At 46.2% G+C, this 24,705-nt stretch overlaps 1 protein-coding gene and 1 pseudogene across 1 annotated transcript in view; both read right to left on the bottom strand.

Annotated features, from left to right (window-relative positions):
* The window catches only part of LOC118381193 (aldehyde dehydrogenase, mitochondrial-like), a 32,356-nt gene extending 14,332 nt beyond the window's left edge, over window positions 1-18,024 (bottom strand). Inside the window, exons 1-4 of the mRNA XM_052494616.1 lie at window positions 17,834-18,024; window positions 17,041-17,145; window positions 16,273-16,413; window positions 9,704-9,783 (exon numbers count right to left, since the gene is read on the bottom strand). Of these exons, the coding sequence (XP_052350576.1) occupies window positions 9,704-9,783; window positions 16,273-16,413; window positions 17,041-17,145; window positions 17,834-17,950 (443 nt within the window). The 5' untranslated portion in view covers window positions 17,951-18,024. The remainder of the gene's footprint in view (window positions 1-9,703; window positions 9,784-16,272; window positions 16,414-17,040; window positions 17,146-17,833) is intronic.
* Window positions 18,025-22,068: 4,044 nt separating this feature from the next.
* LOC118367783 (telethonin-like) lies at window positions 22,069-23,008 on the bottom strand (annotated as a pseudogene).
* Between the last annotated feature and the right edge of the window lie 1,697 nt (window positions 23,009-24,705).

The raw sequence follows: 24,705 nt of genomic DNA, 5'->3' as shown, positions 1-24,705 counted from the left end.
AGTCTCACCCCCTTCCCCATCACAGCCAGTCTCACCCTCTTTTCCCCCCTCTCTTTCCTATCACAGTCAGTCTCACCCTGTTTTCCCCCTCTCTTTCCCATCACAGTCAGTCTCACCGTCTTCCCCCCCCCTCTTCCCCATCACAGCCAGTCTCACCCTCTTCCCCCCCCTCTCTTTCCCATCACAGTCAGTCTCACCCTCTTTTCCCCCCTCTCTTTCCCATCACAGTCAGTCTCACCCTCTATTCCCCCCTCTCTTTCCCATCACAGTCAGTCTCACCCTCTTTTCCCCCCTCTCTTTCCCATCACAGTCAGTCTCACCTGTTTCCCCCTCTCTTTCCCATCACAGTCAGTCTCACCCTATTTCCCCCTCTCTTTCCCATCACAGTCAGTCTCACCCTCTTCCCCCCTTCCCCATCACAGCCAGTCTCACCCTCTTTTCCCCCTCTCTTTCCCATCACAGTCAGTCTCACCCTACTTCCCCCCTCTCTTTCCCATCACAGTCAGTCTCACCCTCTTCCCCCCTCTTCCCCATCACAGCCAGTCTTACCCTCTTTCCCCCCTCTCTTTCCCATCACAGTCAGTCTCACCCTGTTTTCCCCCCTCTCTTTCCCATCACAGTCAGTCTCACCCTATTTCCCCCCTCTCTTTCCCATCAGAGTCAGTCTCACCATCTTCCCCATCACAGCCAGTCTCACCCTCTTTTCCCCCCTCTCTTTCCCATCACAGTCAGTCTCACCCTCATTTCCCCCTCTCTTTCCCATCACAGTCAGTCTCACCCTCCTTTCCCCCCTCTCTTTCCCATCACAGTCAGTCTCACCCTCTTTCCCCCTCTCTTTCCCATCACAGTCAGTCTCACCCTCTTTTCCCCCCTCTCTTTCCCATCACAGCCAGTCTCACCCTGTTTTCCCCCCTCTCTTTCCCATCACAGTCAGTCTCACCCTATTTCCCCCCCCCCCTCTCTTTCTATTCAGAGTCAGTCTCACCCTCTTACCCCCCCTCTTCCCCATCACAGCCAGTCTCACCCTCTTTTCCCCCCTCTCTTTCCCATCACAGTCAGTCTCACCCTGTTTTCCCCCCTCTCTTTCCCATCACAGTCAGTCTCACCCTATTTTCCCCCCCTCTCTTTCCCATCAGAGTCAGTCTCACCCTCTTCCCCCCCCCCTTCCCCATCACAGTCAGTCTCACCCTCTTTCCCATCACAGTCAGTCTCACCCTCTTTTCCCCCCTCTCTTTCCCATCACAGTCAGTCTCACCCTATTTTCCCCCCCTCTCTTTCCCATCAGAGTCAGTCTCACCCTCTCCCCCCTTCCCCATCACAGCCAGTCTCACCCTCTTTTCCCCCCTCTCTTTCCCATCACAGTCAGTCTCACCCTCTTTTCCCCCCTCTCTTTCCCATCACAGTCAGTCTCACCCTCTTTTCCCCCCTCTCTTTCCCATCAGAGTCAGTCTCACCCTCTTCCCCCCCCTCTTCCCCATCACAGCCAGTCTCACCCTCTTTTCCCCCCTCTCTTTCCCATCACAGCCAGTCTCACCCTGTTTTCCCCCCTCTCTTTCCCATCACAGTCAGTCTCACCCTATTTCCCCCCTCTCTTTCCCATCAGTCAGTCTCACCCTCTTCCCCCCCCTCTTCCCCATCACAGCCAGTCTCACCCTCTTTTCCCCCCTCTCTTTCCCATCACAGTCAGTCTCACCCTCTTTTCCCCCCTCTCTTTCCCATCACAGTCAGTCTCACCCTCTTTTCCCCCCTCTCTTTCCCATCACAGCCAGTCTCACCCTGTTTTCCCCCCTCTCTTTCCCATCACAGTCAGTCTCACCCTCTTTTCCCCCCTCTCTTTCCCATCACAGTCAGTCTCACCCTCTTTCCCCCCCTCTCTTTCCCATCACAGTCAGTCTCACCCTCTTTCCCCCTCTCTTTCCCATCACAGTCAGTCTCACCCTCTTTTCCCCCCTCTCTTTCCCATCACAGTCAGTCTCACCCTCTTTCCCATCACAGTCAGTCTCACCCTCTTTTCCCCCTCTCTTCCCCATCACAGTCAGTCTCACCCTCTTTTCCCCCTCTCTTTCCCATCACAGCCAGTCTCACCCTGTTTTCCCCCTCTCTTTCCCATCACAGTCAGTCTCACCCTCTTACCCCCTCTTTTCCCATCACAGTCAGTCTCAGCCTCTTTCCCCCTCTCTTTCCCATCACAGTCAGTCTCACCCTCTTTCCCCCTCTCTTTCCCATCACAGTCTGTCTCACCCTCTTTCCCCCTCTCTTTCCCATCACAGTCAGTCTCACCCTCTTTCCCATCACAGTCAGTCTCACCCTCTTTTCCCCCCTCTCTTCCCCATCACAGTCAGTCTCACCCTCTTTTCCCCCCTCTCTTCCCCATCACAGTCAGTCTCACCCTCTTTTCCCCCCTCTCTTTCCCATCACAGTCAGTCTCACCCTCTTTCCCCCCTCTCTTTCCCATCACAGTCAGTCTCACCCTCTTTTCCCCCCTCTTTCCCATCACAGTCAGTCTCACCCTGTTTTCCCCCTCTCTTTCCCATCACAGTCAGTCTCACCCTATTTCCCCCCTCTCTTTCCCATCACAGTCAGTCTCACCCTCTTTCCCCCCTTCCCCATCACAGCCAGTCTCACCCTCTTTTCCCCCTCTCTTTCCCATCACAGTCAGTCTCACCTACTTCCCCCCTCTCTTTCCCATCACAGTCAGTCTCACCCTCTTCCCCCTCTTCCCCATCACAGCCAGTCTTACCCTCTTTCCCCCTCTCTTTCCCATCACAGTCAGTCTCACCCTGTTTCCCCCCTCTTTCCCATCACAGTCAGTCTCACCCTATTTCCCCCTCTCTTTCCCATCAGAGTCAGTCTCACCATCTTCCCCATCACAGCCAGTCTCACCCTCTTTTCCCCCCTCTCTTTCCCATCACAGTCAGTCTCACCCTATTTCCCCCCCCTCTCTTTTCCATCAGAGTCAGTCTCACCATCTTCCCCATCACAGCCAGTCTCACCCTCTTTTCCCCCCTCTCTTTCCCATCACAGTCAGTCTCACCCTCTTTTCCCCCCTCTCTTTCCCATCACAGTCAGTCTCACCCTCTTTTCCCCCCTCTCTTTCCCATCACAGCCAGTCTCACCCTGTTTTCCCCCCTCTCTTTCCCATCACAGTCAGTCTCACCCTATTTCCCCCCTCTCTTTCCCATCAGAGTCAGTCTCACCCTCTTACCCCCCCTCTTCCCCATCACAGCCAGTCTCACCCTCTTTTCCCCCCTCTCTTTCCCATCACAGTCAGTCTCACCCTGTTTTCCCCCCTCACTTTCCCATCACAGTCAGTCTCACCCTATTTTCCCCCCCTCTCTTTCCCATCAGAGTCAGTCTCACCCTCTTCCCCCCCCCCTTCCCCATCACAGCCAGTCTCACCCTCTTTTCCCCCCTCTCTTTCCCATCACAGTCAGTCTCACCCTCTTTTCCCCCTCTCTTTCCCATCACAGTCAGTCTCACCCTCTTTTCCCCCCTCTCTTTCCCATCAGAGTCAGTCTCACCCTCTTCCCCCCCCTCTTCCCCATCACAGCCAGTCTCACCCTCTTTTCCCCCCTCTCTTTCCCATCACAGCCAGTCTCACCCTGTTTTCCCCCCTCTCTTTCCCATCACAGTCAGTCTCACCCTGTTTTCCCCCCTCTCTTTCCCATCACAGTCAGTCTCACCCTATTTCCCCCCCTCGCTTTCCCATCAGAGTCAGTCTCACCCTCTTCCCCCCTCTTCCCCATCACAGCCAGTCTCACCCTCTTTTCCCCCCTCTCTTTCCCATCACAGTCAGTCTCACCCTCTTTTCCCCCCTCTCTTTCCCATCACAGTCAGTCTCACCCTCTTCCCCCCCTCTCTTTCCCATCACAGTCAGTCTCACCCTCTTTTCCCCCCTCTCTTTCCGATCACAGTCAGTCTCACCCTCTTTCCCCCCTCTCTTTCCCATCACAGTCAGTCTCACCCTCTTTCCCCCCCTCTCTTTCCCATCACAGTCAGTCTCACCCTCTTTCCCATCACAGTCAGTCTCACCCTCTTTTCCCCCCTCTCTTCCCCATCACAGTCAGTCTCACCCTCTTTTCCCCCCTCTCTTCCCCATCACAGTCAGTCTCACCCTATTTTCCCCCCTCTCTTTCCCATCACAGTCAGTCTCACCCTCTCCCCCCTCTTCCCCATCACAGCCTGTCTCACCCTCTTTTCCCCCCTCTCTTTCCCATCACAGTCAGTCTCACCCTATTTCCCCCTCTCTTTCCCATCACAGTCAGTCTCACCCTCTTCCCCCCCTCTTCCCCATCACAGCCAGTCTCACCCTCTTTTCCCCCTCTCTTTCCCATCAGTCAGTCTCACCCTGTTTCCCCCCTCTCTTTCCCATCACAGTCAGTCTCACCCTCTCCCCCCTCTTCCCCATCACAGCCAGTCTCACCCTCTTTTCCCCCCTCTCTTTCCCATCACAGTCAGTCTCACCCTATTTCCCCCTCTCTTTCCCATCACAGTCAGTCTCACCCTCTTCCCCCCCTCTTCCCCATCACAGCCAGTCTCACCCTCTTTTCCCCCTCTCTTTCCCATCACAGTCAGTCTCACCCTGTTTTCCCCCTCTCTTTCCCATCACAGCCAGTCTCACCCTCTTCCCCCCTCTTCCCCATCACAGCCAGTATCACCCTCTTTTCCCCCTCTCTTTCCCATCACAGTCAGTCTCACCCTCTTTTCCCCCCTCTCTTTCCCATCACAGTCAGTCTCACCCTCTTTCCCCCCTCTCTTTCCCATCACAGTCAGTCTCACCCTCTTTTCCCCCTCTCTTTCCGATCACAGTCAGTCTCACCCTCTTTCCCCCCTTCTCTTTCCCATCACAGTCAGTCTCACCCTCTTTCCCCCTCTCTTTCCCATCACAGTCAGTCTCACCCTCTTTCCCCCTCTCTTTCCCATCACAGTCAGTCTCACCCTCTTTTCCCCCCTCTCTTCCCCATCACAGTCAGTCTCACCCTCTTTTCCCCCTCTCTTCCCCATCACAGTCAGTCTCACCCTCTTTTCCCCCCTCTCTTTCCCATCACAGTCAGTCTCACCCTCTTTTCCCCCCTCTCTTTCCCATCACAGTCAGTCTCACCCTCTTTTCCCCCCTCTCTTTCCCATCACAGTCAGTCTCACCCTCTTTTCCCCCCTCTCTTTCCCATCACAGTCAGTCTCACCCTCTTTTCCCCCCTCTCTTTCCCATCACAGTCAGTCTCACCCTATTTCCCCCCTCTCTTTCCCATCAGAGTCAGTCTCACCATCTTCCCCATCACAGCCAGTCTCACCCTCTTTTCCCCCCTCTCTTTCCCATCACAGTCAGTCTCACCCTATTTCCCCCCCCTCTCTTTTCCATCAGAGTCAGTCTCACCATCTTCCCCATCACAGCCAGTCTCACCCTCTTTTCCCCCCTCTCTTTCCCATCACAGTCAGTCTCACCCTCTTTTCCCCCCTCTCTTTCCCATCACAGTCAGTCTCACCCTCTTTTCCCCCTCTCTTTCCCATCACAGCCAGTCTCACCCTGTTTTCCCCCCTCTCTTTCCCATCACAGTCAGTCTCACCCTATTTCCCCCTCTCTTTCCCATCAGAGTCAGTCTCACCCTCTTACCCCCTCTTCCCCATCACAGCCAGTCTCACCCTCTTTTCCCCCCTCTCTTTCCCATCACAGTCAGTCTCACCCTGTTTTCCCCCCTCTCTTTCCCATCACAGTCAGTCTCACCCTATTTTCCCCCTCTCTTTCCCATCAGAGTCAGTCTCACCCTCTTCCCCCCCCCCTTCCCCATCACAGCCAGTCTCACCCTCTTTTCCCCCTCTCTTTCCCATCACAGTCAGTCTCACCCTCTTTTCCCCCCTCTCTTTCCCATCACAGTCAGTCTCACCCTCTTTTCCCCCCTCTCTTTCCCATCAGAGTCAGTCTCACCCTCTTCCCCCCCCTCTTCCCCATCACAGCCAGTCTCACCCTCTTTTCCCCCTCTCTTTCCCATCACAGCCAGTCTCACCCTGTTTTCCCCCCTCTTTCCCATCACAGTCAGTCTCACCCTGTTTCCCCCTCTCTTTCCCATCACAGTCAGTCTCACCCTATTTCCCCCCTCGCTTTCCCATCAGAGTCAGTCTCACCCTCTTCCCCCCTCTTCCCCATCACAGCCAGTCTCACCCTCTTTTCCCCCTCTCTTTCCCATCACAGTCAGTCTCACCCTCTTTTCCCCCTCTCTTTCCCATCACAGTCAGTCTCACCCTCTTCCCCCCTCTCTTTCCCATCACAGTCAGTCTCACCCTCTTTTCCCCCCTCTCTTTCCGATCACAGTCAGTCTCACCCTCTTTCCCCCCTCTCTTTCCCATCACAGTCAGTCTCACCCTCTTTCCCCCCCTCTCTTTCCCATCACAGTCAGTCTCACCCTCTTTCCCATCACAGTCAGTCTCACCCTCTTTTCCCCCCTCTCTTCCCCATCACAGTCAGTCTCACCCTCTTTTCCCCCCTCTCTTCCCCATCACAGTCAGTCTCACCCTATTTTCCCCCCTCTCTTTCCCATCACAGTCAGTCTCACCCTCTCCCCCCCCTCTTCCCCATCACAGCCTGTCTCACCCTCTTTTCCCCCCTCTCTTTCCCATCACAGTCAGTCTCACCCTATTTCCCCCCCTCTCTTTCCCATCACAGTCAGTCTCACCCTCTTCCCCCCCTTCCCCATCACAGCCAGTCTCACCCTCTTTTCCCCCCTCTCTTTCCCATCAGTCAGTCTCACCCTGTTTCCCCCCCTCTCTTTCCCATCACAGTCAGTCTCACCCTCTCCCCCCTCTTCCCCATCACAGCCAGTCTCACCCTCTTTTCCCCCCTCTCTTTCCCATCACAGTCAGTCTCACCCTATTTCCCCCCCTCTCTTTCCCATCACAGTCAGTCTCACCCTCTTCCCCCCTCTTCCCCATCACAGCCAGTCTCACCCTCTTTTCCCCCCTCTCTTTCCCATCACAGTCAGTCTCACCCTGTTTTCCCCCCTCTCTTTCCCATCACAGCCAGTCTCACCCTCTTCCCCCCCCTCTTCCCCATCACAGCCAGTATCACCCTCTTTTCCCCCCTCTCTTTCCCATCACAGTCAGTCTCACCCTCTTTTCCCCCCTCTCTTTCCCATCACAGTCAGTCTCACCCTCTTTCCCCCTCTCTTTCCCATCACAGTCAGTCTCACCCTCTTTTCCCCCCTCTCTTTCCGATCACAGTCAGTCTCACCCTCTTTCCCCCCTTCTCTTTCCCATCACAGTCAGTCTCACCCTCTTTCCCCCCCTCTCTTTCCCATCACAGTCAGTCTCACCCTCTTTCCCCCCCTCTCTTTCCCATCACAGTCAGTCTCACCCTGTTTTCCCCCCTCTCTTTCCCATCACAGTCAGTCTCACCCTATTTTCCCCCTCTCTCTTTCCCATCAGAGTCAGTCTCACCCTCTTCCCCCCCCCCCTTCCCCATCACAGCCAGTCTCACCCTCTTTTCCCCCCTCTCTTTCCCATCACAGTCAGTCTCACCCTCTTTTCCCCCCTCTCTTTCCCATCACAGTCAGTCTCACCCTCTTTTCCCCCCTCTCTTTCCCATCAGAGTCAGTCTCACCCTCTTCCCCCCCCTCTTCCCCATCACAGCCAGTCTCACCCTCTTTTCCCCCTCTCTTTCCCATCACAGCCAGTCTCACCCTGTTTTCCCCCTCTCTTTCCCATCACAGTCAGTCTCACCCTGTTTTCCCCCTCTCTTTCCCATCACAGTCAGTCTCACCCTATTTCCCCCCCCTCGCTTTCCCATCAGAGTCAGTCTCACCCTCTTCCCCCCCCCCTCTTCCCCATCACAGCCAGTCTCACCCTCTTTTCCCCCCTCTCTTTCCCATCACAGTCAGTCTCACCCTCTTTTCCCCCCTCTCTTTCCCATCACAGTCAGTCTCACCCTCTTCCCCCTCTCTTTCCCATCACAGTCAGTCTCCCCCTCTTTTCCCCCCTCTCTTTCCGATCACAGTCAGTCTCACCCTCTTTCCCCCCTCTCTTTCCCATCACAGTCAGTCTCACCCTCTTTCCCCCCTCTCTTTCCCATCACAGTCAGTCTCACCCTCTTTCCCATCACAGTCAGTCTCACCCTCTTTTCCCCCCTCTCTTCCCCATCACAGTCAGTCTCACCCTCTTTTCCCCCCTCTCTTCCCCATCACAGTCAGTCTCACCCTATTTTCCCCCTCTCTTTCCCATCACAGTCAGTCTCACCCTCTCCCCCTCTTCCCCATCACAGCCTGTCTCACCCTCTTTTCCCCCTCTCTTTCCCATCACAGTCAGTCTCACCCTATTTCCCCCTCTCTTTCCCATCACAGTCAGTCTCACCCTCTTCCCCCCTCTTCCCCATCACAGCCAGTCTCACCCTCTTTTCCCCCTCTCTTTCCCATCAGTCAGTCTCACCCTGTTTCCCCCTCTCTTTCCCATCACAGTCAGTCTCACCCTCTCCCCCCTCTTCCCCATCACAGCCAGTCTCACCCTCTTTTCCCCCTCTCTTTCCCATCACAGTCAGTCTCACCCTATTTCCCCCCCTCTCTTTCCCATCACAGTCAGTCTCACCCTCTTCCCCCCCCTCTTCCCCATCACAGCCAGTCTCACCCTCTTTTCCCCCTCTCTTTCCCATCACAGTCAGTCTCACCCTGTTTTCCCCCTCTCTTTCCCATCACAGCCAGTCTCACCCTCTTCCCCCCTCTTCCCCATCACAGCCAGTATCACCCTCTTTTCCCCCCTCTCTTTCCCATCACAGTCAGTCTCACCCTCTTTTCCCCCCTCTCTTTCCCATCACAGTCAGTCTCACCCTCTTTCCCCCCCTCTCTTTCCCATCACAGTCAGTCTCACCCTCTTTTCCCCCTCTCTTTCCGATCACAGTCAGTCTCACCCTCTTTCCCCCCTTCTCTTTCCCATCACAGTCAGTCTCACCCTCTTTCCCCCTCTCTTTCCCATCACAGTCAGTCTCACCCTCTTTCCCCCCCTCTCTTTCCCATCACAGTCAGTCTCACCCTCTTTTCCCCCCCTCTCTTCCCCATCACAGTCAGTCTCACCCTCTTTCCCCCCCTCTCTTCCCCATCACAGTCAGTCTCACCCTCTTTTCCCCCCTCTCTTTCCCATCACAGTCAGTCTCACCCTCTTTTCCCCCCTCTCTTTCCCATCACAGTCAGTCTCACCCTCTTTTCCCCCCTCTCTTTCCCATCACAGTCAGTCTCACCCTCTTTCCCCCCCCTGTCTTTCCCACCATTCTGTCTCTACCTTGCCCTACAAACATTCAACCATATAGCATAATGCCACATCTGGCACTTATGATTTATGACAACTCATACATTTTGGTTTGCAGAAAGTAATAATAATAATAATAATAAATTACATTTGTAAAGCTTTTCATTATACAGAATAATATCAAAGTGCATAAAAAAAATAAAAAATAGAACGTTAGAATGCAACTGACACAAAGAACACAGCTGACACTACAAGGGTCACCAAGGAGCACAGCTATCAACCGAAAGCCTTGCTAAAGAGAAAGGTTTTAATGTCCGTTTTAAAGGATCCCAGAGTCTGTGGTGCCTTCAGGTGATCCGGGAGGGCATTCCAGAGGCCGTCGGCAGTCGAGCTGAAAGCCTGATCTCCCAAGGACTTAATGCATGCGTTCATTTCACTGCTCTCACACATACACGCTGCAATGTATATTACTGTGACTGACCTGAGGCACTTGACCACCATGGGCACGTCCACGCTGTAGGACACGGCATAGGGCTTCCCATTGTCCAGGGTCTCCAGTTCCTATGGCAAAATAAGGTCAAAGTGTCAGAGTTGGCCTAACTGATGAAGTTTGATTGAGGACAGATAGTAAGTAGCAAGGCTGTATTCTGTATTACGAAACATTGTCAAACAAAAGAAGTCCTTGTACGCTGATGATTCATGTTTTCTTTTAACACCACCATTAGAATCCCTCCACAGCCTCAGAGGATCTAGATACTTTAGCTAACCTCTCTGGATTAAAAACAAATGATGATAAGTGTAATTACTATATTACGTATTGGATCACTAAAAAAATACAACTTTTACAGTACCGTGTAGTTTACCAATAAAATAGTCTGATGGTGATGTGGACATACTCGGTATTCATATCCCGAAAGAAAAAAATTATCTCACTACAATACATTTTAACAGAAAGTTTGCAAAAATAGATAAGATCTTGCTACCATGGAGAGGAGAATATCTGTCAGTTGAAGTCGGAAGTTTACATACACCCTAGCCAAATACATTTAAACTCAGTATTTCACAATTCCTGACATTTAATCCAAGTACAAATGCCGTCTTTGGTCAGTTTGGGTCACCACTTTATTTTTAGAATGTGAAATGTCAGAATAATAGTAGAGAGAATGATTTATTTCAGCTTTTATTTCTTTCGTCACATTCCCAGTGGATCAGAAGTTTACATACACTCAATTAGTATTTGGTAGCATTGCCTTTAAATTGTTTAACTTGGGTCAAATGTTTCGGGTAGCCTTCCACAAGCTTCCCACAATAAGTTGGGTGCATTTTGTCCCATTCCTCCTGACAGAGCTGGTGTAACTGAGTCAGGTTTGTAAGCCTCCTTGCTCGCACACGCTTTTTCAGTTCTGCCCACACATTTTCTATAGGATTGAGGTCAGGGCTTTGTGATGGCCACTCCAATACCTTGACTTTGTTGTCCTTAAGCCATTTTGCCACAACTTTGGAAATATGCTTGGGGTCATTGTCCATTTGGAAGACCCATTTGCGACAAAGCTTTAACTTCCTGACTGATGTCTTGAGATGCTTCAATATATCCACATAATTTTCCTGCCTCATGAAGCCATCTATTTTGTGCACCAGTCCCTCCCGCAGCAAAGCACCCCCACAACATGATGCTGCCACCCCCGTACTTCCTGGTTAGGATGGTGTTCTTCAGCTTGCAAGCCTCCCCCTTTTTCCTCCAAACACACCGATGGTCATTATGGCCAAACAGTTCTATTTTTGTTTCATCAGACCAGAGGACATTTCTCCATGTGCAGTTGCAAGCCGTAGTCTGGCTTTTTTATGGCGGTTTTGGAGCAGTGGCTTCTTCCTTGCTGAGCGGTCTTTCAGGTTATGTCGATATAGACCTTGTTTTAGTGTGGATATAGATACTTTTGTATCCGTTTCCTCCAGCATCTTCACAAGGTAATTTGCTGTTGTTCTGGGATTGATTTGCACTTTTGTACCAAAGTATGTTCATCTCTTGGAGACAGAACACATCTCCTTCCTGAGCGGTATGACGGCTGCATGGTCCCATGGTGTTTATACTTGCGTACTATTGTTTGTACAGATGCACATGGTACCTTCAGGTGTTTGGAAATTGCTCCCAAGGACGAACCAGACTTGGAGGTCTACACATTTTTTTTAAGAGGTCTTGGCTGATTTCTTTTGATTTTCCCATGATGTCAAGCAAAGAGGCACTGAGTTTGAAGGTAGGCCTTGAAATACATCGACAGCTACACCTCCAATTGACTCAAATGATGTCAATTAGCCTATTAAAAGCTTCTATAGCCATGACATAATTTTCTGGAATATTCCAAGCTGTTTAAAGGCACAGTCTATATAAACTTCTGACCCACTGGAATTGTGATACAGTGAATTATAAGTGAAATAATCTGTCTGTAAACAATTATTGGAAAAATGACTTGTGTCATGCACAAAGTAGATGTCCTAACCAACTTGCCAAAACTATAGTTTGTTTAGAAGAAATTTGTGGAATGGTTGAAAAAACAAGTTTTAATGACTCCAACCAAAGTGTGTGTAAACTTCTGACTTCAACTGTATATGGGCTTAAAAAGTGCAAATCAATCCCAGAACAACAGCAAATTATCTAGCGACTTGTTTTTTTAATTACATGAGCAAAAAATATTCAAATTTGATTTGGAACGGCAAGCCAGACAAAATTAAAAGAGCCTATTTATATAATGAATATGAATTCAAAGGGCAGAAATGATTCAATATCAAAGCATTAGACCTCTCACTAAAGATTACATTCATACAAGAGTTAAACTTAATACGAACTGGTTCTCTAGCAGATTAGTAAGAATGTCTCACCACATGTTCAAGAATGCCCTTTTCCCCTTTATTCAGATTACAACCTCTCACTTTCGGTTATTTGAAAATGAAATAATCTCCAAAATATCGCTTTTTTAAAAACAAGCCATAGAAACTTGGTTGCAATTTCAGTTGAATCCACCAGAAAATACAGAAAGAATATTATGGTTAAACTCAAATATACTAATTGATAATATATAAATATATTGAATATATATATTTTTTTGAAATAGGAATTATCTTTGTAAATTATATCATAAATAGGACTGGTGGAGTTGTCACACATGCAGCTAACAAAAATATATAGAAATGTCTACTCTACACAAAATTACAACCAACTAATTGCAGCATTACTGCAAAAATGGAAGAGGCAAGTGGGGAAAAATAAGGAACTTGTCTGTCGGCATATGACAGCTCGCTTGGAGTTCTCCAAAAGGTACCTAAAGGACTCTCAGACCATTAGAAATAACATTATCTGGTCTGATGAAACCAAGATGGAACTCTTTGGCCTGAATGCCAAGCGTCACATCTGGAGGAAACCTGACACCATCCCTACGGTGAAGCATGGTGGAGGCAGCATCATGCTGTGGGGATGTTTTTCAGCGGCGGGGACTGGGAGACTAATCAGGATCGAGGGAAAGATGAACGGAGCAAAGTACAGAGATATCCTTGATGAAAACCTGCTCCAGAGTGCTCAGGACCTCAGACTGGGGCGAAGGTTCACCTTCCAACAGGACAACGACCCTAAGCACACAGCCAAGACAACACAGGAGTGGCTTTGGCACAAGTCTCTGAATTTCCTTGAGTGGCCAAGCCAGAGCCCGAACTTGAACCCGATCTAACAAATAACCTGAAAATAACTGTGCAGTGACGCACCCCATCCAACCTGACAGAGCTTGAGATGATTGCAGGGAAGAATGGGAGAAACTCCCCAAATACAGGTGTGACAAGCTTGTAGCGTCATACACAAAAAGACTTGAGGCTGTAATCGCTGCCGAAGGTGCTTCAACAAAGTACTGAGTAAAGGGTCTAAATACTTATGCGAATGTAATATTTCATTTATTTTATTGTTAATATATTTGCAAACATTTTTTAAAAAAATCTGTTTTTGCTTTTTCATTATGGAGTACTGTGTGTAGATTGAGATCAGTTTTTAAAATCCATTTTTTAGAATAAGTCTGTAACGTAACAAAATGTGAAAAAGTAAATGGGTCTGAATAATTTCTGAAAGCACTGTGTGTGTGTGTGTATATATACACATTTTGGTTTACATGGGGGATTGGAAACCATGCAGACAATTACATTGCTGGAAGCCATCTGCAATGTTAAAGCTGATCTTACCCCATAAAAAATGTTGAATTTAAGAAAAATGCCAGATTGCTATACCTTCCTAGAAACAGCTAATGGATAATCAGTGTTGTACACAGAAGCATACAGTATGTATTGAGAGGTAGGCTCTGTAACATGCTGCTAATGGGCCAAACAGATGTTATACTATAACATTGTCATATCAAATTACAGAGACTATTTGCTGCTACAGGGTGTTAATCAGTTCAGAGTCCAGTTAAACACCAGTAACTTTAGTTAGGTCACATTAGAATCCAATATTTTGAAAAAAAGAGACCGTTGCACAAGCAAGACAAACCCCAGGGAATTAATTGGCTCATCGTCAAGAGTGAATCAAAGATTATTTTTGTCCACGCACCATTTATTTGGCCTGGCAAATGGGAACACAAGAGTACATGTGGTCAACATAACACACACTGCAAAATGTATCAATATACAACATTTACAGGCACATACAGTTCATGTTGAGCACATTGGACTGTACATACTTGGAACAGATTGGCCAGTCTTACAAGTACTAACGAGTCACTAGAGTTGGCTCTGGACAGACTCCCTCTCACATACACACCATATCCATATTTAACATGTAGGTGGAGCAAGTTCAGTGGACAGAATCAGTGCTATTTCCAGACCTGATGGACCTTGCACCCCTGATAAGCCAATCTGACAGTAGTTAATCAAGTCCAACCTAAATACTGTACTAACAATCCTACTCTCTTATAATACACCCCCCACACACACACACAAACTAAGCAGCTTTTTTCTCTCTCCAAGAACCAATCCTTGCGATTTTAGCAGGACCTCATTTACCAAGCAAAGTAGGGCAGCGTCCTGTGCTGAGGCCGTTCATTCTTTTATCAAAACAAGCCCAGAGAAACCCTTTCACCACTATAGCCTTTCCCCTATTACTTTCACCAAACAAGCTAAACTTGTAACATAACATCAACAAATATGCTTTGTGTATGTCTTGGAAGAGCAGCACGAAGGAATTATTTTACACCACTTCCACTGGAGATTCTCAGTGTTGATCATGTGACCTAGCCACGACCCTGCGTCTCTATCTCTACAATGTGGCTTCAGTGCGGGAGCTGCTCAGGTCAGCAACCTGTGGAATACAGGACTAACAGTGACTCTGCGTCTCTATCTCTAACATGTGACTTCAGCGTGGGAGCTGCTCAGGTCAGCAACCTGTGGAATACAGGACTAACAGTGACTCTGCGTCTCTATCTCTACCATGTGGCTTCAGCGTGGGAGCTGCTCAGGTCAGCAACCTGTGGAATACAGGACTAACAGTGACTCTGCGTCTCTATCTCTACCATGTGACTTCCGCGTGGGAGCTGCTCAGGTCAGCAACCTGTGGAATACAGGACTAACAGTGACTCTGAGTCTCTATCTCTACCATGTGACTTCCGCGTGGGAGCTGCTCAGGTCAGCAACCTGTGGAATACAGGACTAACAGTGACTCTGCGTCTCTATCTCTACCATGTGACTTCAGCGTGGGAGCTGCTCAGGTCAGCAACATGTGGAATACAGGACTAACAGTGACTCTGCGTCACTATCTCTACCATGTGACTTCAGTGCGGGTGCTGCTCAGGTCAGCAACCTGTGGAATACAGGACTAACAGTGACTCTGCGTCACTATCTCTACCATGTGACTTCAGTGCGGGTGCTGCTCAGGTCAGCAACCTGTGGAATACAGGACTAACAGTGACTCTGTGTCACTATCTCTACCATGTGACTTCAGTGCGGGTGCTGCTCAGGTCAGCAACCTGTGGAATACAGGACTAACACAGTGACTCTGCGTCACTATCTCTACCATGTGACTTCCGCGTGGGAGCTGCTCAGGTCAGCAACCTGTGGAATACAGGACTAACAGTGACTCTGCGTCACTATCTCTACCATGTGACTTCAGTGCGGGAGCTGCTCAGGTCAGCAACCTGTGGAATACAGGACTAACAGTGACTCTGCGTCTCTATCTCTACCATGTGACTTCAGCGTGGGAGCTGCTCAGGTCAGCAACCTGTGGAATACAGGACTAACAGTGACTCTGCGTCTCTATCTCTGCCATGTGACTTCAGTGCGGGTGCTGCTTAGGCCAGCAACCTGTGGAATACAGGACTAACAGTGACTCTGCGTCTCTATCTCTGCCATGTGACTTCAGTGCGGGTGCTGCTTAGGTCAGCAACCTGTGGAATACAGGACTAACAGTGACTCTGCGTCTCTATCTCTGCCATGTGACTTCAGTGCGGGTGCTGCTTAGGTCAGCAACCTGTGGAATACAGGACTAACAGTGACTCTGCGTCTCTATCTCTGCCATGTGACTTCAGTGCGGGTGCTGCTTAGGCCAGCAACCTGTGGAATACAGGACTAACAGTGACTCTGCGTCTCTATCTCTGCCATGTGACTTCAGTGCGGGTGCTGCTTAGGTCAGCAACCTGTGGAATACAGGACTAACAGTGACTCTGCGTCTCTATCTCTGCCATGTGACTTCAGTGCGGGTGCTGCTTAGGCCAGCAACCTGTGGAATACAGGACTAACACAGTGACTCAGCAAAATATGGTGCTGCTGTTTACAAGCCAAATAAATCTATATTAACATACATTTTTTGAAGATAATATTTCTGGGTAAAACATTTCCACCACTGGAAGGTAACATTTGTCATCAGACAAAGCACTGTGCCACACATGTAAACTCTAATACAACCCAAACAACTGCTTTCTTTGGCATGAGTGCCAGAACAGGAATGTTGTGCATCTAATTAGCCGCTCATAACACCACTTCAGGTGAATCATTTCCATTGACCAACAGTAATGGGACGGCGTCACTGACCGCTAGGTAGGCTGTGTCCCTCTCGATTGCGTCTGCCAGCCGGCTCAGGAGCAGCCCGCGGTCCGACGCGTCCATGCGTCGCCATGGTGACCCAAACCGGAAGGCCTCCCTGGCAGCCTTCACAGCCTTGTCCACATCTGCCTGGAAAGACGGAGAAGGAGGCCAGAGGGAAAACAGAGGGAGATGAAAATAAATATTAGGTCATATCATTTAAAAAAAATGGAAAATAGAAATGACAACGCCTCACACTGCTGCTCATGCTCGTAGGTGATATTAATTTACAACAACGTTTCAACCCTTCGATCATCAGGCATAATTTAAAAAATGACTCCTCAAGTCATTCAATTACGACAGTGTAATAACACAAAAAAGATGGTCACACACCTGGCCCCTACAAGATTGTGCTCTAATTACGCCTGTTGTTTAGGTTCACTTTCCCCCTGGGTATTTCACCCTCTCGTCCTCCTACCACACGTCATGTTTCTGCTTCAGGCAACTTGTTGTTGTCTTAGCATGTCAAGGATGTAGTGTTGTTGAATACAGGAACAGTGAGGGGCCTGTTCAAATGCTTTGAAAATGCCGTCTTCCTTCCTCCCTCCCTTGAGACAGTCATTACGACTGCATAGGTCCAAGCTATGTAGGCTAGTGGAACACCTGCTTTCACCTATCCAATTATATTGGATCAGTGATTACTCCAAGGAACCAAGGATGTAAGTCTTGTAATTAGACAGAACAGGGCCAGGTCTCAAGGCAGTTCCAGCCACTGACCTTGTCTGCCTCAGCCACCTGACAGATGACCTCTCCTGTGGCTGGGTTGATGGTGGGGAAGGACCTCTTACTGACGGCATCCTGCCACTCGTTATTGATGAACAGCTGTAATGAGACAGAGGAGATTTGATTAGGCTCTATGTTTAGATTACAGATGTTATCACAACTCTATCATCCAACAGACCAAAAATAAATTGGGAGCCAGTATAAACACTGTATTGTCCAGTTACATCCCATTACGTGCCTTCAGTTTTTATTTGTGCAGTATTGTAAGATACTGTCTCTGACATAATATTGCAGTGGTATAGAAGTCTCTTTATAAATTCCCCCAAAACAATTGAACAGAAACACATGCATGTACATTATGTGTTGTGGCTCTCTATGTACAAGCTGGTCTTTCAACTCTAGCAAACGTTTTATTAATGCAACCCAGGAAGGTTTCTGGCTGTCTGCCACATTACAGTTTTGCATAACACCATCATACCCAACAATTATCTAGTGAATATGTAATTCAGTTGACCCAATGTATCGGATAAGTACGTAATCACATGGTTCAATCAGGTCAAGCGTTTTAATGTTAACAAAAGAGTTATAAACAAGTAGGCTAGCTAGTCAAGCAAAAATTTATAAAAATGCATCGTCCAAAATATATTGCAATTCTCACGTAAGCCTAGTTGCCTTGCAATGAATTTCACATGGCAGAACTACACTAAACCGATCATTTCAGTCGTGTGCAACAATGATAATGGATACTCAACATGTCATTTACATGTTGTGAATGCTTATCGCTTACCTTGTTGTAATGGACTTCGGGCTGTGCGTTTGGTACCGGGATGGCGGCTGCAGAATACTGACAATTCGAAATGCCAGAGATTCGAGGCAAAGTTCTGGATAACACAATTCGGAGCATCGTGCTTCTTCAACACAAACGTGTGTGTCAACCAGGAGAGCGGGCTTTCACAAAGTATTGTACAGTGAAGTCGATCGTCACCTGTCACCCGCCCCCAAGAGCATGCGCAGTAGAGCCTTCCTTAGATTACGTTTACAAAGTGAAATGTAGGCTATAGCGCCTGCATCAATACCGTTCAATTTCATAAAGAGGAAAACATTGGTGGAAAAACATGACATAAATAAAATAAAAAATAGCAAATGAGACCTCAAAAACGCATTTTGTTACAATACTTCACATCATCTTTGCAACTGCCAACCCAACACCCGCAATAATTGAGAATAAACTATTCAACCAAGGTAAGGGAAACATTTACAAAGCAATATTGTAAATGAGGGCACATTTTCAACACAAGAAATCATGACCAAAAACAAGCAGACAGGTTATGCACACCCTCATTTCCAGTGGTGTAAAGTACCTAAGTAAAAATACGTTAAAGTGCTACTTAAGTATAATTATATATTTTTGTTGACGTTGGGGGGGCTGTACTTTACTGTTTATATTTTTGACAATTTTACTTTTACTTCAATACATTCCTAAAGAAAATAATGTACTTTTTACTCCATACATTTTAGCTGACACCCAAAAGTACTCGTTACATTTTGAATGCTTAGCAGGACATGAAAATGGTCCATTTTACACACTTATCAAGAGATCATCCCTAGAACATTCCTAGAACATGCTCTAGATACTCAACTAGTCTAAAGAAGGCCATTTTTATTGCTTCTATAATCAGGACAACAGTTTTCATCTGTGCTAACATAATTGCAGAAGGGTTTTCTAATGATCAATTAGCCTTTTAAAATGATAAACTTGGATTAGCTAACACAACGTGCCATTGGAACACAGGAGTGATGGTTGCTGAAAATGGGCCTATGTACGCCTATGTAGATATTCCATTAACATTTCTAAGTGACCCCAAACTTTTGAACGTTAGTGTATGTTTTGAGAGACAAATAGTGCTCATTGTGCAAATGTATGCCTATTTGTTTTCAATACAAATTGGAGACCAAAATATGTTTACATGCTGTGAAAATTCTAAGCCAACCCCATCTTTTTTGTCCCATAGTTTGGTTGCTAAACAACCAACCCATCGATTAGTGAATATGAACCATGTGAACCATGACTAGAGAACTGTGCAGCCATATTTCAGAGGCAGTGCCTTTTTTATAATGGGGTATAACGTCAGACTGTTCAAAAGAGACCAATGTTTACCCATGAAACAGGATCTGGCCTGCCAGACCAATAAAGTGAGTTAGATAAGGATAGATAAGACAGGTGTGTCTGCCCATGCTTTATCAGCTTCCTGAATAAAACCTGCAAAGCTCTATTGAGACTCATTGTGTGGCTGTGTGATCAGCAAGGCCTTAGTAGACAATGATGTGTATTTTTTTTTTACCTTTATTTAACCAGGCAAGTCAGTTTAGAACAAATTCTTATTTTCAATGACGGCCTGGGAACAGTGGGTTAACTGCCTGTTCAGGGGCAGAACGACAGATTTGTACCTTGTCAGTATAAACCCTGAATTGCTAATGCTATTTAGTGGCCAGTGAGAGGCTTTGAAGCTACTGGCTGCCATATTGGTACTCCCCAGAAGGAGTCGTTCTCCATAGGAATGAATCGAATTGTACTTTATTTTTAAAAAATGTTCAAAGGACAAAATTACATGTATTTAAGTATTTCTTTGTTGTATTGGGGACAGCAACATTTGTAAAAAATAAAATAAAAAATGTTTAAATGCTTTCAGGAACATTTTTTTAGGTGTTGATTTAGAATTTTCAGGTTCAGTTCACTTAATATAATTTAAAAGTATGCATTATGGTGTCTGTAATATAATATACTTATCAAAAACAAATGTAGACATTAATACATTTATTTTATAGCATTAAAATGGCTCCGTGGTAGCTTCAAAACAGCGCCCCCTGCCAATATTTAATTAACCGTAGTGCTACATTCGGGCAGGTATGGTAATCCTTGAGGCATAGTAATCCTCTATCTGCTGTATCTACGGCCAGGAACAAGTTGTTTCACCCCACCCCAGACAAGGGTGCTGGTTCTAGGCTGAAGCAGTAGCCCAGGGTGCCCAAGGTTCCTATGTGGGAAGGTGGGACAGAGGTGTGGAACTGTAACTGAACTTGAACTAGGAGGACCATGGAAGGGACTCAAGAGATATTTCAGCTTCTGCTAATGTGATGCCTTGTCACTCTACCCCTGCCTTTATGTACATATATGCAAATACCTCATACCCATGCACAGTGTTATATTTCTGGTACTGCCTGTATATAGCTTCATTATTTTGTATTTTATTCCTCTTGTGACATGTATAATTAGATTTCTAATATTGAGTTACACCCCCTTTTGCCCTCAGAACAGCCTCAATTCGTCAAGGCATGGACTCTACAAGGTGTCGAAAGCATTCCACGGGGATGCTGGCCCATGTTGACTCCAATGTTTCCCACAGTTGTGTCAAGCTGGCTGGATGTCCTTTGGGTGGTGGACCATTCTTGATACACACAGGAAACTGTTGAGCGTGAAAAACCCAGCAGTGTACTACCATACCCAGTTTAAAGGCACTGAAATATTTTGTCTTGCCCTTTCACCCTCTGAATCACACATACACAATCCATGTCTCAATTGTCTTAAGGCTTAAAAATTCTTATTTAACCTGTTTCCTCACTTTCATCTAAACGGATTGAAGTTGATTTATCAACTGACATCAATAACGGATCATAGCTGTCACCTCGATTCACCTGGTCAGTCTGTCATGGATAGAGCAGGTGTTCCTACTGTTTTGTACACTCAGTGTATACTGTGTGACACCAAGCTGTTTTCCTGTAGTAACTGTATGTTCATGATGCCACCTTGTGGCATAGATGTTTAACTGTATTATCAAATACAACATTACCACAGAAATGAATTAGTATAGAGTACCACAGTATGAGTCATAATACCCATAAAACCTAGTGGTCAAAAAGGGAAATGGTTCCAATAGTTTTTCCACCATTCATTTTCCCCGTAGGGGATTTAGAAACACTTCAAATAAGGGCTGTGTTTTGTGTAGGCATACGTGACATTTTAACAACTGTGTAAAGGTGACTTTTATCAATATATTTGCCTGTATTTACCCCCCAAAAAAAAGAATGCAAATTATCTGCTAATGTGGCTACCATAAAGAACTACAAATACCATGATAATTTGGATGAGCCTGAAGATTTTAGGCAAAGGTAATATTCTCTGGAATAACTATCTAATGTTAGCTAAATATAGTAATTAATAAATTGGCTACATTTCTTTAAATTGACAATTCTGTCAACTGTCTTGGGCAAATTTTAAATTGGCACAATACCTGTTAGAAAAGGTGTCATCTAGATATGACCTGCAGGAGCTTGCAGGGATTTGCAGTCTTGCATGATGTCTACTTTGATGGTAATTTGTATTTTTGAAACTGAGAGTAAATAATGGTGAATATATTGATATAAGTCAACTTGTCCAAGAGATATTTACATGGTTTTTAAAATGTCTTGCCAGGGTAGGCTTACATGAAACACAGCCCATATTTCCCTATGGGAAAAATGGTGGAAAAACAATTAGAACCATTTCCCTGTTTGACCACTATGTTTTATGGGTATTATAACACCTCCACCGTGGGGCTCTATTACACAGAACCTTTAGAATGTTGTTACTGATGTCAACTATAGGCAAGTCTGTCTGTGAATGAAATTAAATAAACACGCCTGTGAAAATACATACTGAATGGGTGGGGGATGAGATCCCATAAATAAATCCTTTGTTTGGATTCATTTTTATTATTTGATGTATTTGTTACATTACAGATCACATCACAGTACAACAGTCAAAATGTTACATGTAGGTATAGGAAAGGCATTTTCATTTCCATCTTGATGCTTCACCACTAGATGGAGACATTAGCTTCTGTTTCCTTGTATCGCAGCACCAGCTAATGTCCATGACAATACCTTAAGAGGTCCTACATGAGGTTTGCCAATAAAAAACTTTCCTAGGTTGAATATACTGACCATGATATCTATGATACTGATCAAGAAAATGTTGTCAATTCACTTTATCCTTTCCACATGTTAACAGCTCCCTCAACATAACTTTCACAGCCAGAATTATGTTAAAAGTCTCTTTATAAAGAAATTAATAATTCCCTTCACCTTTTCCTTTGCCCATTTACACATTGCTGATATAATTTCCTCTGATTTGACCTCCAACGTCCTGCATTCATTCTTCCTTTTCAACCCCTGAAAGAGTGTGAAAAGTCACGTGTTGGGGATATAAGACTAGATGCCCTGAAGTTAGCACGGATAGGTTGGGAGACTTTAGGCAAGTCCTTAGTGATTTCAAAAATCTCCTGTTTATCTGAACATACTCCTTTGGCGATCGTCTCAAACTCCATGATAGACTTGTACTCTGATGGAGAGGGAGATCTGTACAGGTCTTTGTGTGAGGCGGCTTTGCTGGGAGTGAAGATGGGCACACGGAGGGCATTCTTGTACGGCAGCAGGTACTCCTTCAGCATCCCACCCCTTGTGACTGGGGTTTCTCTGGACCAAGAAAAGAACCACCTGTTTTTGCTTGTAGGTCTCCTTTCTCGAGGAGTCGTTTTCAAACAATGTGGTCCTGGAGTCAAGCAATAGTGTTTCTTAAAGAGCCCTTTGAAAGTGTTCTGCTGTTCTTAGACACATGATTAGTAAGACCAATATAATCTTTGTGAAAATGTGTTCATTTAGTGAATGATGATATTGAATTTCTGGCACACATTGAACATGAACAACAGCACTTGGCTGGAACAGTGATTAAAAGCTCAATTTGATGAAACTATCGATCATGCTAATGTGCATACTGTTGTTCTGGTCTCGTTTCCATCACCAAGTCCAGCCAAGTGGCCTGGTAGGACTCCTTCTTCTCCTGGTCCTTCTCCTTTACATCACAATGGACATTTACCAGATACACATCCCCACTGTTTAGACTGTTAATCTTGTGTGTGTAGAGCATAGTGGAGAGAGAGGTGAGAGAGTTGACTAACTCCCTGTTAGATGTGCTAATCTATAGGCTTCTCTGGGACTTGCTTTTGGCTGGAGATGAAGGACAGTTGGTCTGTGTGTGAGGTTGTGTGTTGTACTGTGGTTCTCCAGAGCCTCTTATAATGTTAAGGTTCTATGTTTACACTACTACATCATACCATTGCCAATGCTGTCACCGTGGTTGGCTCAGGTTGGTTGGTGTTTCAGGTTGGTTCACAGCTGTCCTGTGAGGAAGGTAACCAGTTGAAAGAGTGACTAACACCAATTTAATTTCATTGAGTTGTATTAGCATTGTATTAACCACACAAACAGGTTAAAGGTCAGTCATGCGCCTCAGACTTTTCACATACCTCATAGGCTAAATGCTTCAGGATATTTCTCAAGGTAATATGACCTCTGGTACCAGAGTTGAGCACATAGTATACATTGTATTTAATCTTTCACCCAAATGTCAGAGCCAAAGTACAGGGAAAATTTTGATCTTCATCTGAATGTATTTAATATTTATTCATCATTCAGAGTCCATTGTTCTTGTATCACGCATCAAAGTTTTCATCATCAGTGCATGTATTAGTGGACAGATTACCCAGGTATTCCTCAGTAAGGGTTGCCCTGTAGTTATATCGGTACAATAATTCCATGTGATGATGTAGAGGTATAGATCCTGGAAATGCTAGCATGCTATCTGGAAGTTTTGCAATAGATGGACCTCTCTTTACATTGTCCTTTAACAATACTGATTTTGTCACTGGACAGATTGACCAGATTTGAGTAGTAAATAATAGATTTAAGATATTTTCAACATCAAGGCCTTTTTAGAGATGCCATACATGCTATCTAGATCATTTTCTAAAGAAAACAGAGAATTGTACAAGTTTATGTGTGCCTTTACTGATCACCAATCATCACTTTGGACAAACAATATGTTATGTCACATTTGTCATAGACCAACTGTGGGTCTCACAAGCAAGTTGTTGTGTATATAGTTCCTTTCTGTTTAAATGGCCTTTTATTGTCCCCAGCATAAGGTGCACATGTGTAATGATCATGCTGTTTAATCAGCTTCTTGACATGCCACACCTATCAGGTGGATGGATTATCTTGGCAAAGGAGAAATGCAAGGATGTAAACAAATTTGGGCATAGACTTTGAGAAAAATATATTTTTTGTGCATATTTTTTATTTAATCTCATGAAACATGGGACCAACACTTTACATGTTGCGTATATATTTTTGTTCAGTATACATTGATAAATCATGGCTGATGAGTCTATGAGACAGTATAACGACCTCTGATTGAGGAACATCAAGTGCCCGCTGGGGAAATTATTTGGGGTCATTCTGTAAGGTGCATGGGCAGATTTCAGAGTCATTGTCAGATCAACACAGCCTCAGAAACAGACACCCTGGCTGTCAACCTTGGCAGCTATTCTCCAGCCCCAGCCACTTTCTGAAGCTATGTCCCAGCAAGCCTCTGCGCTATTCACTTTCTGTCCCACTGAAAAGGACACTATGATGAAACAGCTTTATGCCATGAGTTCAGAGGGTAGACATGTGAGCAATGATTGATGCAGTGATGGAAGATTGAAAATGTCTCCCTGAAATGACATTCTCTGCATACAGTGCCTTGCAAACGTATTCATCCCCCATGGCGTTTTTCCTATTTTG

This window comes from Oncorhynchus keta, chromosome 34 (genome assembly GCF_023373465.1).
Source record: "Oncorhynchus keta strain PuntledgeMale-10-30-2019 chromosome 34, Oket_V2, whole genome shotgun sequence".
NCBI lineage: Eukaryota > Metazoa > Chordata > Actinopteri > Salmoniformes > Salmonidae > Oncorhynchus > Oncorhynchus keta.
The sequence above is the reverse complement of the archived record's forward strand: the minus strand, read 5'-3'. Positions and strand labels throughout refer to the sequence as shown.